This window comes from Natator depressus, chromosome 3, assembly GCF_965152275.1.
Source record: "Natator depressus isolate rNatDep1 chromosome 3, rNatDep2.hap1, whole genome shotgun sequence".
Lineage (NCBI taxonomy): Eukaryota > Metazoa > Chordata > Testudines > Cheloniidae > Natator > Natator depressus.
Genome location: NC_134236.1, coordinates 202922000 through 202937158, shown reverse-complemented (window position 1 = coordinate 202937158; position 15159 = coordinate 202922000). Strand labels below are relative to the sequence as shown.

The following is a 15159-nucleotide window of genomic DNA, read 5'->3' as shown; positions in this document are numbered from 1 at the left end:
CAGACAGACAGACAGCTCCCCCTTTGCCAGGTGTAACCAAAGCCAAATGCAGGTCTGGGGTGTGTGTGTGTGTGTGTGCGTGCGTGTGAACGGCAAGGGGCGATGGGATCAATCGCTAAGGGGTCAGTCCCTGGGCAGACCCCCCCAGGCCCGCCCTAGGCTCGGTGACCTCGGGGTTGGCGGGGGGGGGCTGAGTTTCTGGCACGATGGCGCTGGCTCGTGTTTGGGCTCCGCGCTGCCGAAGCCAGGGGGACGCGTGTGCGCCGGGGGCAGGGGCGGGGCGGGGGCAGTGGCCCGGCGTCCCCCCCCCCCCCGGGATAGGCGCGGGCTGCGGCCATGTGGGCCGGCCGGGGCGGGCCCTGCGCCGAGCCTGCCCCCCGGGCCGGGGGGATATAGCGCGGCGCAGGGGCCGGCCCCTGGCACCGCCGCTGTCCGCCCCGGCCCGTGCAGGACGATGCGCGCCCCGTGGCTCTGGCTGGCCGCCCTGGCCCTGGCCGCCGGCGCGGCGCTGGCCAAGGACCGGCCCCCGCGGCTGCTGGGGGGGCTGCTGGACGCCGAGGAGAACGACGAGGGGGTGCAGCGGGCGCTGCGCTTCGCCATGAGCGAGTACAACAAGGCCAGCAACGACAAGTACCGCAGCCGGGTGGCCGAGGTCCTCCGGGCCCGCAAGCAGGTACCGCGCCCCCCGCAGCCAGGGGAAGGTCCCGGGGGGGGCACCGAGCCCGCCCCCGCCCCGCTGCCCTCCACCCCCGCATCCCCGGGGCGCCTGAATGCAAAGGCGGGCGGCCGGGGCCAGCCGCGCTCCCCGGGGGCCGGACACGGGACAGGCAGGGTGTGAATCCCTGGGGAGGGGCAGGATTGAAATCCCAGCCCGGCCCCCCCGCCCCCGAGAACAGCAGCGGGGTGGGGTGGGGGCCCGCTCTGAGGGGAAAGCGCCCCCTGGGCAAACTTGCCGTTTTGGCACCCCGGGGGTTGGGGGTGCCCTTGCCCCAGGGGGCTCCTCAGGCCCCCCAGCCCCTGGCACCTACTGAAGTGGGGCACTGACAAGCGGAGTGTGGGGCAGTGACAGCGGTGCAGGGCTCACAGCTGGAGCCCCCCAGACAGCCCCAGCCCTGAGTCAGGGCCAGGGCTCAATTTCACAGGGCGGAGCCTACCAGCAATGACATTGACACCTTTGTCAGTTTCACGGCTGCTATTATTTCACATTTTGTCTCTGGCTGTCAGCCCAGTGCAGGGCTCCCAGCTGGAGCTTCCCCTCCTCCCCCCCACCCTGGGGCTGGCAGCCTCTGGTGACCCAATGTGAAATAATAGCAACAGGGAAACTGACAAGGATGTCAATGTCATTGCTGGTAGGCTCCTTGCTGTGAAATTGAGACCAGGTGCCTGGGGTCACAGCTCTAGCTATCTGCCCCTCTGTTGCTGCCTTGGGTGGGGGGTGTGGGCGCGCAAGAGGAGAGCCTGAGCCTGGCTGCTTTCCAGTGAGATTGAGAGGCGGGAAGGAGAGCCTGAGTCCCCCCACACCCAATCCCACACTGGGAGGTGGCAGCGGGGGGGGGGGGCTGTCAGTCCCTGTGTGGGGGCAGACCGCCAACAGGCGATGGAAGTAACGCAGTGTCTACACAGACCCCGTTGTCCTAACTACATCAACCTAAGTTGTATGCCCCTCACCGAGCTGGAGTTATTAGTCGATGTAGTGGGCGACTTCCATCAGCGGGAGCACCATTGTAGTGGAGACACTTGCAGAGTTAGGTCAACGTAAGCTGCCTTCCGTCAGCCTAACTATGTAGCGTAGACCGGACCCCTTGCAGGAAAACAAACCACCAAGCCAACTTTTTAAAAAAGGAAAGAGGAACAGAGAAGCAGGTCTTCTTTGAAAGGCAAACAGTAACCAATCAGCGGAAAGGAGTGTGTTCCTATACTTCAGTCTAGCACTTAAAATCTTTGTGGTTGATGGGGTGTAGTGCGTACAGATTTAAAAAAAAAAAAAAATCCTGCCCACCCAAGCGTCCCATCCCCCGAGAAGATGAGAGAATGAATCATGTTAGCCCCAGCACTTAATGCACTACTAGAGTGCTCAGATCCCATTGTGAGGAGGCCCCAGGAAAGAGTCTAAACACTTATCTGAAATGTCCCTCCTCAAGGGGTGGGGGGGAGTGGAAGGGGAAATGAGTTGGTTCCTTCTGAAAGTTTAGTGGGGGAGAGGGAGGGGGAGTTTGCCTGTTTTATCTCAGAAATATTAGGAATGTAAACTCTGCTTTTCCCAGGCCCTCGTCTATGTTCTTGGATATGTTTTCTTAATTTGAAGGGGTTGAGGTTGTTTTAATGAAAAGATTCTTAGAGGTTAACAAAGCCAAAGACTTTTAAAAAGCTTGAATAAAAATCATTTGCCTTTGCAGTGTTTTGGGTTTCATTTCTATGGTATCTGTAATGTCATAACCACCTGTCCCAACTGCCCAGTCATCCAGAGAGTTTCCCAGGAAAACAACAACAGGACCTGAATTGCTAATGAAAAACAAGCAAGGAGAAGCGGAAATAAATTAGGGGAACAGAACCAAAATCTTTTAGGCCTTTTCTGTGCATCATAAAGAAAAATGCCACAAACCCTTCCCTCTTCTCCTTCCTCTTCTGCAGGACATCTCTGGAGGTTGCAGTAACACTTAGTGGCCTTGACACAATTTGATCAATGCTTAAAACAAACAAACAAAAAACCCTGGTTACTTAAACAATACCTAGCTCTTACACAGTGCTTTTCATTGGTAGACCAAGTGTCACAGAATTCCCGGGCAATGCTTTGGAACTGCTCCCTATGAAGCCAGTCAGGACTCTGGTGAAGTCTCCTTTCTGTGAGAAGACTGTCTTCAGGGCAAAAAGCTCACACGGCTTCCACATTCCTGGGTCTGACCTTGGAGCATTCAGCATCCTTTGCCCCTCCGGGCGCTCCCCACAGCGAGTCCACCCCGGCGGGGTCCTGGGGAAGCCAGCGGGTCCTGCCCCCCAACTTTGCAGTCAGACATGACTCTCAGCCAGCCAGTAAAACAGAAGGTTTATTAGATGACAGGAACACAGGTTAAAACAGAGCTTGTAGGTACAGAGAACAGGACCCCTCAGCCGGATCCATTTTGGGGGGCAGTGAGCCAGACAACCGTGCCTGCACTTCACTCCTTGTCCCCAGCCAGCCCAAACTGACTTACCCTCCAGGCCCTCCTCCTCTGGGCTTGGGCCCTTTCCCGGGGCCAGGAGGTCACCTGATTCCTTTGTTCTTCAACCCTTTAGCTATCACCTTGCAGGGGGGAAGGGCCGAGGCCATCAGTTGCCAGGAGACCGAGTGTCATCCATTTATGTATGCTGGCCCTTTGCTCTCCAACAATTACATCCCCTTATCCCACCACCTAGAGACTTAAGAAATGCATAGGGGAAACTGACAGGTTTCAGAGTAACAGCCGTGTTAGTCTGTATTCGCAAAAAGAAAAGGAGTACTTGTGGCACCTTAGAGACTAACCAATTTATTTTAGCATAAGCTTTCGTGAGCTACAGCTCACTTCATCATGTAGCTCACGAAAGCTTATGCTCAAATAAATTGGTTAGTCTCTAAGGTGCCACAAGTCCTCCTTTTCTTTTTAGGGGAAACTGAGGCACCCCTACAGTATTCCGAGGAAACATTAAGAACAGTCCCACTTCATCACACCAAGACTCTTTACAAAGGTCAGTAGCATTAGCCCCATTTTACAGATGGGGAAACGGAGGTACAGGGCAGTGAAGTGACTTCTGCAGGCTGGCCGGTGGCTGAGTAAGGAATAGAACCCAGATCTCCTGAATCCTAGTCTAGTGCTCTAGCCACTAGCCCACATTGCTACCATAAATGATGGGAGGAAGCCTATGTGAGACTTTGAAACTGAAATTGGAGGACTGTAGCAGTTACTATATTTTCTAATGCATATTGCAGTAGTGAACAGAGACCCTGATGGGGATTGAGGGCTGCTCCATTATGCTAGATAGTGTACAAACACAGAGACTGTGCCAACAGCCCAAAGCAGCAAGGCCTGAGAAAGGAGGGTGAAAAAACACACAACAGGCATTGAAAGTGATCAGGGTTATGGCAGGCACATATCATGTTCATTCCACAATGGTTTTCTAACCTATGGACTCTCAGCTGCCCTTTTGCCTTGAGTAGTTAGTCCATTTTTCTATTAACAATTAAAAAGGCTGCCATCAACTGCCCCTCAATCAGAACTATGTTTATTTTTAAACTGTCCTCACTTGCTTGTTTCAAATGCTTCACTTGGGCAGTTCTCCTGTAGGATGTCAGCTGGAGAATGAGACCCTGATTTAGCAAGACACCTGAGCACCTGCATTTGTTCCATTGAAGTCTCCTCTGCAGCGTTGCCAATCCTTGTGACCTTTAGCACAAGTCACGTGATATTTGGTGTTTTTCTTAAAAAACTTGGAGTCATGCAACTACTAGGGCTGTTAAGCGATCAAAAAATATTAATCGCAATCAATCGCGAGATTAAAAAAATAATTGCAACTAATTGCACTGTTCAGTAATAGAATACAATTTAAATATTTTTGGAGCTTTTCTATATTTTCAAATGTGGGCACGGGGCTCTAGCCCCCCTGCTGCCGATGCCTCCCTCCTTACCCAGAGATATGCAATTACCACATTAATTTTCTTTTCGGGTAATCACAGGCGTTAACTGCCATCGACAGCACAAGTAATTACATGAGAATTTCAGCTTTCAGTTTTTGGAAGGAAGGGAAAAAAAACCCACGCAACTTTCTAGCCCTCACGGTTGCAGAGAAAAGCTTGGACCTGTGACCCCTGAAGGCTCAAAACCTAGAAGTCAAATATTTTTTAAATGTTGGGGTCTTTGTAACACGACTTTAGACAATCCTGATTTTGGGGGCTACCACTTGTGATTTTATTTTTTTTCTTCCACTGCTTGGTATTGGCAATACTCCCGTTGATGAACTAACATAGTAGGAGTCAACTGCTTCAGTTCCTTTTAACTAAACATATCGATTATAGCTTTTTAAGCCAGTAAGCAAAGCTATCACATGCCTTGAGTCCGCACCTTTGGTTGTGTTTTCTGGCCTGCAAAGAGTGCTGGGTCCTTACTTTAAATTGCCACAGGCAGTCCTTTTGGATGCATGTTTGGTTTCAGCCCCTTGGACTATCTCTCTGCTTTTCCAGTGCCACTCACTTATTCCTTCCACCTCCATTTGGTCAAGACACTTTTCTTTAGTGCTTATTTCAGTACGACCCCTAGAGGCCTCCCCTGCGATCAAATAGTGCTTGGTGCTGTACACACACCTAGGAAAAGCGTGCCTGCCACAAAGAACTCAATCCTAGACTAGCAACACAACCACAAAACAAGCCTTCCTTTTAGTCCGGTCTCTCTGATCCTCTCGGCAGATCAATGGCCTGTAGTGCTTTCTAGACAATCTATCAGTGCTGTAAACAAGCTTTTCCCCTCATTTTACAGATTGTGTCTGGAGTCAAGTACTATCTGAATGTTAAGGTTGGCCGGACAACTTGCATGAAGTCATCAACGGAAGTTCAGGACTGTGAATTTCATGAAAAACCAGATCTGGCTAAGGTATGGCATAGAAAGAGCTTAAAAACACTCAGAGGGCTAGCATCTCTCTCTGACTTGTATTAAGGTATTACCTAGATGTGGTACAGACACATAGGGAGACAGTCTCTGCAGCACTTGCAGTCTTAAATGGACAAGACAGACAAAGTGTGGGAGAAGAGTGCTATTATCCCCATTTCACAGATGGGGAACTGATGCACAGAGAATAAGTGACCTTATCCAAGGTCACATGGGTCTGGCAGAGCAGGGAACATAACCCACATCTCTTCACTCTCACTCCAGAGCCTACTCCTCTGTGACATTGGTCAGTGGCACTTTGAGAAGACGTTTCGGTCCCCAACTTATTAAAAGGTTCTTTTTGTCACTGAGGTCTACAAATAGGTTAATGGTGGCAGGGGTTAGTTGTGACAGGAGTTGAGATCTGAGAGTTGCGGCAGATTTGCCAAGAATCCCAGTCTTCTGCACAGAAATAATGTAATTCATTGGGGAATGTCGCCTGATTTCAGATCAGCTCCTTAATGACTAAACTGAGCCACAAAATGGGGTCTAATCAGAATCCAGTTTTCAATAATACTACGGCCTCATCGCTATTAATGACTTCATAACTATGGGCCTAGATTATCAGATGTGTGCCTGCATGCACATTTATTGCAACAGCACATGAAATTATACATGCAGTTACTGCTGGTTGCACAGCTCGCTGGTAAATTGTGTGTGCAGCTACCAGAGGTGTGCGTGCTACAGTGATACTTGCACTAAATGAGTTAGCTGCACTGGCATGTCCCTTTTTAAACATACACGTGCGCTAGCTCTCTTCTGAAAAGCTCCATCAGAACTTGACTCCCGTTGTTGAAAGTCTTGGCTGAAGTTAGGCTCTGAGGGTATGTCTACATTGCAGTTAGACACCTGGGGCTGGCCCGTGCCAGATGACTTGGGCTAGCACAGCTTGGGCGATGGGACTGTTTAACTGCAGTGTAGACATCCCACCTCACAGGGTCCCAGAGCCCAGGCTCAAGCCAAACCCGAATGTCTACACTGCAATTAAGCAGCCCCCCAAGCCTGGGCCAGCTGGCACGGGCCAGCCGTGGGTGTGGTATAGACACCCTTAGAGGAGTTAAGTGCTGAGCACTCAGTCTTTCCTGCTGACTTTGACAGTGGTTGGGTGCCTGACACTTTGGAAAACTAGTTTTCCAACTTGGATCTACTATTGATGAAAACTGTTGTCCCAAAATATTCACAAGTGCAGATTATTTAAAGAGCCACCATCTCAGTTCTGCAATATGCTGCTGACTTCCACAGATAGTAAATATTTGCATCCCTGGGATGACCAGTTCAATTACATGTAAACTAACTGTTCCCCTCTCCCCTTTCTCCTCAGCACGTCACTTGCAGCTTCGTAGTGTACACTGTTCCTTGGCTAAACCAAATTAGCCTGCTGGAAAATACATGCCAATAAGCACCTGTTTGTTCCCGCACACGTCGGCAACCAGTTGTTGTAGGTTTGCTGTTTTAAAAAAAAAAAAAAAAAAAAGCAATAATCTGAATTACCCTCTCGAGATGGGCTTCTGTCCATTGCTGTTAACTGAAATGCTTATGTATACTTGTGCTATGCAAGTAAAGCTATATAACCTTCCTTTGAAGCACAATAGAATGGTTTGTTTCTTACCTATAATTACTTTGTTCCTCCAGTCTTTCCTTTCAAATAAAAGATTAACCTAACTTGTCAACATCAGAGGTTTTGAGAAATGTCTGTGTCCCTGTTACAGAAACTGTCAGAATTAAAACTGATTAACCAGTGCTGTAGCATGTAGTCATTTTGTCATGTGTGCGTTATAAGCCTATGAACGGATGTGTTGCCTACTAAAGGGGGGAGCTAGCATAGTGCAAGCAGCTGCTTGCACAAGTTCCCCACTTGTCTGTGTAGCTCAGTCCTGACCAACAGCACTCATGCTATTTGGCCTGGGTTTTGCTGCACCAGTTGTGTGGTGTGGTTGTGTTGGAAGTTGTGTGAGAGCCTACTCATAGCACCCATATAATCCAGGCTTGGATTACGGTGGTACAAGGAACAGATCCCTCTTTTAATTTAAAGCTAAAATTCTGGGCAGTGAGACAGTAGCCTGAAAAGTAACTCTAGCGGTCCTAGTTGTGAAGGTGTCACATTTTCAGGGGTTAACCAAGGCAGCAGTGTCTCTCTGCCTGAGTCTGCTGAGAGCCTGGAACAATAGCTCTAAGAGATGTGTACTGCCCCATCAATCCAGAAGGCGCTAAAACCAAGGAGCCCCACCGAGGGTTGAGCCCAGTTTTAATTGCCCAGGGATCCTCAGAGAACATGCACAATGTAATGGGAGGAGTGAATCATGGGGTGGAGTCTTTCTTATGGGTGGATATTTTTAAAAGAAGTGCCCCCATCATTTTGCATCCCCCTCCCTGCCCTTTAATATATCATAATCTTCAGTGCATTATAAACACCTAGACACATGGATCAGGTATCCCCAGGACAGTACTCTGAGCTCCCAGTGTTTGTAATGGTTAAACATGATACCAGTTCCCCCCACAGCCTCCCCAGCAATTTCATTTCAGTCAGTGTTGTTAGAAGTACAGCACAGGGGAGGAGCAATTGCTTTCAGAGCCTGAAGGCATTTCCTCAGCAGACAAAACACCACAAATAATGGCTTTGATCTTGCAGATATGCACACAGGTGCAGAAGTGTTTGCAGCATAGTAGATATAGACCCAATACTAGATGAGGATGGTAACATTGTTAATAATGATGCAGAAGTGTTCAATACAGAAGTATTTATCTGTCAGGAAGGACGTACTCGTCTCACATGAGGATGATGAAGTACTTTCCAGTCCATTAGTAAACAAGGAGGATGTTAAACCACATCTACTGGGGATGAACATTTTTAATTCAGCAGCCCTGCAAAACTTGCAACCAAGAGTCCAAAAAGAGTTGGCTCAGGAAATCTCAAGCCCCTTCATGTTAATTTTTATGAATCTTGGAATACCTGGGAAATTCCAGAGAACTTGAAGAGTGCTGCTGTTCTGCAAATATTCAAAAAGGGGCAAGCGAGAGGAATCAGGTAATTGTAGGCCAGTTAGCCTGACATCAATCCCAGGCAAAACAGAAAAGCTGACATGGAATTAAATTGATAATAAGGATAGAATTAAATGCCAGTCACCAGGGCTTTATGGAAAATAGGTCTTATCAAAGAAATTCTCATTTTTTGATGTGATTACAAGTTCGGTGGATAAAGGTAACTATGGAAGTAAATATAAAATATCTGCTGATAAAATTTGCAGATGACACAAAGACTGGTGGAGTGGACAGGGCAGATCTAGATTGCTTGGTAACCTGGGTCCATTCAAACAAAGTGTGTTTTAATACAGCCAGTTATGCATCCAGGAATGAGGAATGCAGGCCATGCCAACAGAATGGGGGAACTGCATTCTGGAAAGAAGGGGCTGGAAAGGATTTAGGGGGTCGCAATAGACATGCCCTCCAACATGCCCTCCCAGTGTGATGCTGTGGCCAAAAGGACTAATGCAATCCTTGGCTAAGCAGGCACGAGTGAGTAGAAACAGAGGCAATGGTACTGCTGTATATGGTATTTGGAAGCCCACACTGACTAGTTGGTACACTTCTGGTGTCCATATTTTAAAGAGATGTTGAAAATTGGAGAGGGTGCAGAAAGGAGCTACAAAACAGAGTTGAGGGCTGGAGGATATAGAATCAGAACTGGAAAGGACCTCGAGAGGTCACCTTGTCCAGTCCCCTGCCTTATGGTGAGAGACTTCAAGAGGGCCATCTGTTTAGCTTGTCAAAAAGAAGAGTGAAAGGTGACTTGATTACAGTGGATAGACAGCAAATACAAAGGACTAAAGGGCTCTAATTTAGCAGCAAAAGGCAGAATGTGAACCAGTGGCTTAAAGCTGAGGCCAGACAAGTTCAAATTAGAAACAAGGCACACATTTTAAACAGAGAGGGTGGTTAAGCATTGGATCAAACTACCAAGGGAAATGGTGGATTATTCTCTATCTCCCGATGTCTTCACATCAAGACTGGACGCCTTTCTGAAGATATTCTTTAGTCAAACCCCTGTTATTGGGCTCAAAACAGGGGTTAACTGGGTGAGATTTAACGGGCTGGGTTATACAGGAGGTCAGACTAGATAATTCAATGGTCCATTCTGGTCTTAAATTATGACTAGGGGCCTAAATATATTATAATTCACATGTGTACGCTATATCTATGTACCACCTCGGATCACATTATTTAATATACTATTCCTCTTCTCCCCCTCCCCAACTGCAGCTTTCAAAGCTACTCCAGCATCATGATATCTCTAGGACCTAGATAGGGCAGGCTCTAGTGCATGAAGTAAGACTTGAGGTATCTAACAAATAGGAAAAGTGGATAAACAGCCAGTGTAAGTCGAGATCTTTCTGTTTCTCTTTATTTCCTGCAGATGCATTGTTCTAGTCTTCATGGAGATCAGCCGGGGTGTGTGTGCACATGTGGTTGAGAGAGAGAGGAGTGAATCCGTGTGTGTGTGTGTGTGTGTGTGTGTGTAAAATCTGTGTGTACACAGATCTGCTTTCACCATGAAGTTACTATAATAATACATTTATTAGGCTGCATTTCTGAACAGGATACAGGATTTGTTGGAATAAGATGGGGTTAGCATAGCTAAAGCCAAAAGGAAGCCGCTGGCATGAAGTGCTCAAGACTGAAGTGCTCAACACCAAGACAAAAACCAAACTTGGTTTTTGGAACGTACAGACAATGTACGAAACAGGGAAGCTAGCTCAGGTCACAGCAGAAATGAGACACTACAGCTTACACATCCTGGGCTTCAGTGAGAGCACATAGATGGGATCAGGATTAACAGCAACTTCGGGAGAAATTTTGCTGTATTCTGGACGGGGTGATAGACAACACCGTGAGGGTGTTGCCATCCTTTTGCAGAAGGGAATGGAGTGGTCCCTGCTTGGGTGGAAGTCCATCAGCAGCAGACTTATGAGAGCCAGGCTGAAAAAGAAACACAATAATATCACCCTAATTCAGTGCTATGCTCTGACAAATGACAGTGATGAAGAAGCAAAGGACAAATTCTACCTTTCACTACAGGCGGAGTTAGAGAGAGTACCACGCCATGACCTAACTATCGTCATGGGAGACCTGAATGCCAAGGTCGGTAAGGATAACACAAACAATGCCGGAGCAATGGGGAGACATGGGTGTGGCACCATGAATGAAAACGGAGAGCGGCTTCTTGATTTCTGCAATATGAGTGATCCAGTCGCCGTCAGAACCCTATTTCAACATCGTGAAATTCACAAGCTGACATGGTGTTCTCCAAATGGCAGAGATCAGAACCAGATTGACCACATGATGATCAATGGCAAATGGCGATGCTCACTGACAGATGTGAAAGTGAGAAGGGGTGCAGATGCTGGCAGCCACCACTGCCTTGTGACAGCCTCCAATCGAGCTAAAACTGAGAAGTGTGGGTCCACCAAACAAGGGACATAGAGGCTATGACACTGACAAGCTAAAGTCCCCTGAAATACAGAAAACCTTTGTTCTGCAGTTAAAGAACAGGTTGCAGGCACTTGCTGACCTTGATGAAGAGGAGGGGAATGCAGATGAGATCAACAAGATTTGGGACAAAGTAACAGCAATGTATAAACAGAGCAGTGAAGCCTGTCTAGGGCACTGGCAGAAGAGAAGGAAGGAGTGATTACGCTCAGTACATGGAACACCATAGAAACCAGACGAGCCCTAAAGGAAAAAGGTTTAGGCACAAAATCCCAGGAGCTAAAGGACAAATACCACGAGCTGTATAGCAAGGCACACCGGGAGGTCAAACGCCTTGTGAGAGTGGACAAACATTATATTGATAATCTGGCAACAGAGGATGCAGCTGCTCATGGTGAACAAGGAACAGTCTACAAAATGACGGCTTATCAGTGGTAAACGGCAGACACCAACAAACACTCAACAGGGACAAACAAGGCCACCTACTAACAACCGAAAAAGAACAAGAAATGCGCTGGACAGAGCATTTCAAAGAATTGCTGAACAGGGAGTCAGCTAATGAGGAAGCAAACATCCAGGAGGCAGAAGAAGATCTTGATATCAACATAGACACCCCAACTAAGGAAGAGATCATTCAAGCCATCAAATCCTTAAGAAATGGGAAAGCTCCTGGCAAGGGTAACTTGAACGCAGAACTGTTCAAGGTAAATCCTGAGTTAGCAGCATCTATCCTGGCCCCTCTATGTACATCAGTCTGGGAAAGGGACAAAGTGCCGGAGGAGTGGGCCAATGGGGTTATAGTGAAGATACCAAAGAAAGGAACTCTCAGTGATGGCAATAACTGACATGGCGTCACACTTTTATCTGTGCCAAGCAAGGTATGGTGTAAGATCATAGTCCAGCATATATCAGAGGCAGTTGATAGAGTTCTCAGAAAAGAGCAAGCTGGTTTTTGGAAAGGGCATGGATGTACAGACTAGATCTTCTCGCTACGCAAAGTAACAGTGCAGTGCTTAGAATGGCAACGGCAACCCTACATAAACTCCATAGACTCTGAGAAGGCTTTTGATAGCATTCACAGGACCAGCCTATGGCGCATTCTGCAGGCACATGGAATCCCTCTCTGTATAATCATCAAAAGCTTTTATTTCAACTTTACATGCAGTGTTGATCACATTGAGCGCAGTTTTGAAGTCAAAACAGGAGCACGTCAGGGTTGTGTCATGTCTGCAATCCTCTTCAACATTCCCACCGACTGGGTAATGCGGCGTACAACAGAGACATGCCAAGAGGCATTAAATGAACACCCTTCTCATCCCTTGAAGACCTGGACTTTGCACATGATCTTGCTCTCCTGCCACACACCCAACACCATATACAAGAAAAAACAACTTGACTCAACGCATTCAGACAGCAAATTGGACTGAAAAATCAACCGCAGTAAGACAGATCTCATGACCTTTAATACTGCCTCACCATCACCAGTACGGATAGAGGGTTATGTTCTCACCAATGTAGAAACAGTCACATACTTGGGCAGCACCATCAGCCAGGACGGTGGAACAAGCCAGGACATCTGGAACAAAATCAATAAAGCCAGGAAACCTTCAGGAGCTTAAATACAGTCTGGAAATCATCAAAATACAGCACCAAAACCAAACTCAAGATTTATCAGAGCTGCGTACTTTCAATGCTACTTTATAGTGCAGAATGCTGGTGAATGAGAAAGTCCGACACGTCCAAACTGTCTTCATTCCATACAACCTGCCTCAGAAAAATCCTCCATATCTTTTGGCCCAGAACAATCTCAAACTAAGACTTATTCACACAGTGCAGCCAAGAAGATCTGAGCACCATCACTGCCAGGAGGTGTTGGAGATGGATTGCCCATGTGCTTCGGATGGAAACGGATTCCATCACCAGAGTAACATTAAGATGGACACCTGAAAGCAAGCGAAAATGAGGCCACCTGCAAAGAACATGGCGAAGAGCTGTGGAAGCCGAGCTGAAGAACCTGGGGCACAGCTGGGGAACCACTGAAAGACTTGCCAAAAACAGACAGGAGTGGAGGAGCTTCGTCACTGCCCTAAACACCAGAGGCATAATGTCAACGTGATGATGATGATGATGATTGCTAAAACAGACACTGATTGTTAAAGGCCCTGGTGTAGCTTGAGCTCCTGGGTTCTAACATAGCATTTTCATAAAAAAATCCTAGCGATCAATTTGCTGCTACAGTTTCTATCCCCATTCTCTGACTTTCAGTGACAGAGGCTGGTGAACAGGGAGTGTCGTGGTTTATCACACTGTACAACATTTTGGTTTGCTACCCTGGGTACAGTGGAAGAAATCTGGTATCTCTACAGTAAAAAGGAGAAGAAATACACTTGTGTGTTTAAACACACCATAGAGAAAATGGACTACAGCAGGGTTTTCCCAAATGCACCCCCACAGCCAGGTGTTTGGTAACAGTAGCCTTGCCTCAGTTTCCCTTTGTGTCAGTTTAGAAATTTAGCACCTGGCCTCTCTCTACAGCTCCAGCCCTCTGGCTGGTCATTTGAGTCCCTCCTCTGTTAGGGTAGTAAGACCTCTGCCTAAAGTCCCCCAGTCTAGAATCTCCCTTTCCCTTCTTCATCAGGGAGAAACAAAGGAAATTACAGCAGGGAAAAAAATAAAGGCCAACAGTCTTATGTTAGTACCACCACCCTGAGTCTGGGGTGTCAGCAAGCTCCACTCCCTTCCCTTTAAGGCAGCCTGCACTGGGCAGTCAAAGGCTGCTTATTTTGGTCTTTTGCTGCCTTCCCAGGCTGCTCCCTACCTCTGGCAACCTTCCCTGTATCTTTCTGCCAGGAAATTTGTCCCTCGGCGTGGCGTGGCGTGGCGTGGCGTGGCGTGGCGTGGCTCCCTCTGATCCTGTGGAGCACCTTCACAGCAGCATTCAGCCTCTCCAGCAACCCCTTGCTTTGTCTGGGTTGCAGCATTTTATCCCAGCTGTTCCTAATGGTCACTTCAGTCCAGCTGGGAGAGTGCTGGGTATCGTCATTAACTCTTTAGTGTCTGCTGTCTTGTGGGGGCTGCACATGCCATTACGTCTGCCCAGTTGAGGAAAAATAAGGCAGAAGGCCACAGAGTCAAAATCCTCTTCCTCCCCTCAATCTCCTGCTGCCGGAAAATCCTGTGGGGGCAGGAGCAATGTCTGCAACTGAAATTCATCTGAGCGGGCAATAATTTGCCAAGCAGCCGGGAACGAAGGTAAGCATTTTAACACTAGCAGGGAGGCAGAGGTGAGAAAGAGGCTGCTGGTGCAGGACCGTGGTGGAAGTGGGAGCCAGGCGAAGGCCAAAGATGGGTGTCACAAAGTCTGTGTGTGACCCTGGTCCCATGAGTTTTTGTAAAGGACGCTCGATTGCATGAGACCCACAAACTCAACATGCGGCAACAGGATTCCAGGAGCTCCCTGAATCTTTGTGATTCCAAGGAAACCACTTACCGCCACTCTGTGCCCTGGAATTCATGGTGCAGAGCAGCGTAGGGGACAAGAACAAGACTATCCTGCAGGTTGCAGCGGCCAGCTCCAGAGCCGCGCTGGGTTTTTTGACTAGCATTGACATATCACACGACAAACAGCGCTGGATTCACGCAGCAGCCTTCCTGGCTCTCCCTCGGAGCTGGCTTGTCCGTGCGGCTCCAGGACTGACCCGCCGTATCTTCTTACCAGGCAGGAGCGCAGAATAAAATGGCAGGGATCTCCCCAGGCGGGGTGGGCAGCGTGCCGAAGAGCTAAGCTACCAGCTGAGCCAGTTGAAAAGATCTGGGGCTAATCTTTCCAAACCTTTGCTCCCCAGAGGCAGAGTCTGAACACAGACCCCGGGGGAAGCCGTGCTCCCTCGTCCTCTCCAAAGCACAATGGGGCGTCAGTCAGCTGCCAGCTCCAGTCAGTGTGAAGACCCAAACACACTGCCCCCTAACTGTGCCTGGAGCTGCCCTTAATAACTAGCCGCCCTCCACTGACCCTTCAGAGCAG

The 15159-nt window shown here is 48.4% G+C and overlaps 1 protein-coding gene across 1 annotated transcript; it reads left to right on the top strand.

Moving 5' to 3' along the window:
• Positions 1-424: 424 nt before the first annotated feature.
• CST3 (cystatin C) lies at positions 425-7391 on the top strand. The gene is made up of 3 exons (XM_074949705.1): positions 425-673; positions 5484-5597; positions 6973-7391. Exons 1-3 carry the CDS (start codon positions 455-457, stop codon positions 7048-7050), a joined length of 411 nt encoding a protein of 136 aa, XP_074805806.1. The 5' UTR covers positions 425-454; the 3' UTR covers positions 7051-7391.
• The last annotated feature ends 7768 nt before the right edge of the window (positions 7392-15159 follow it).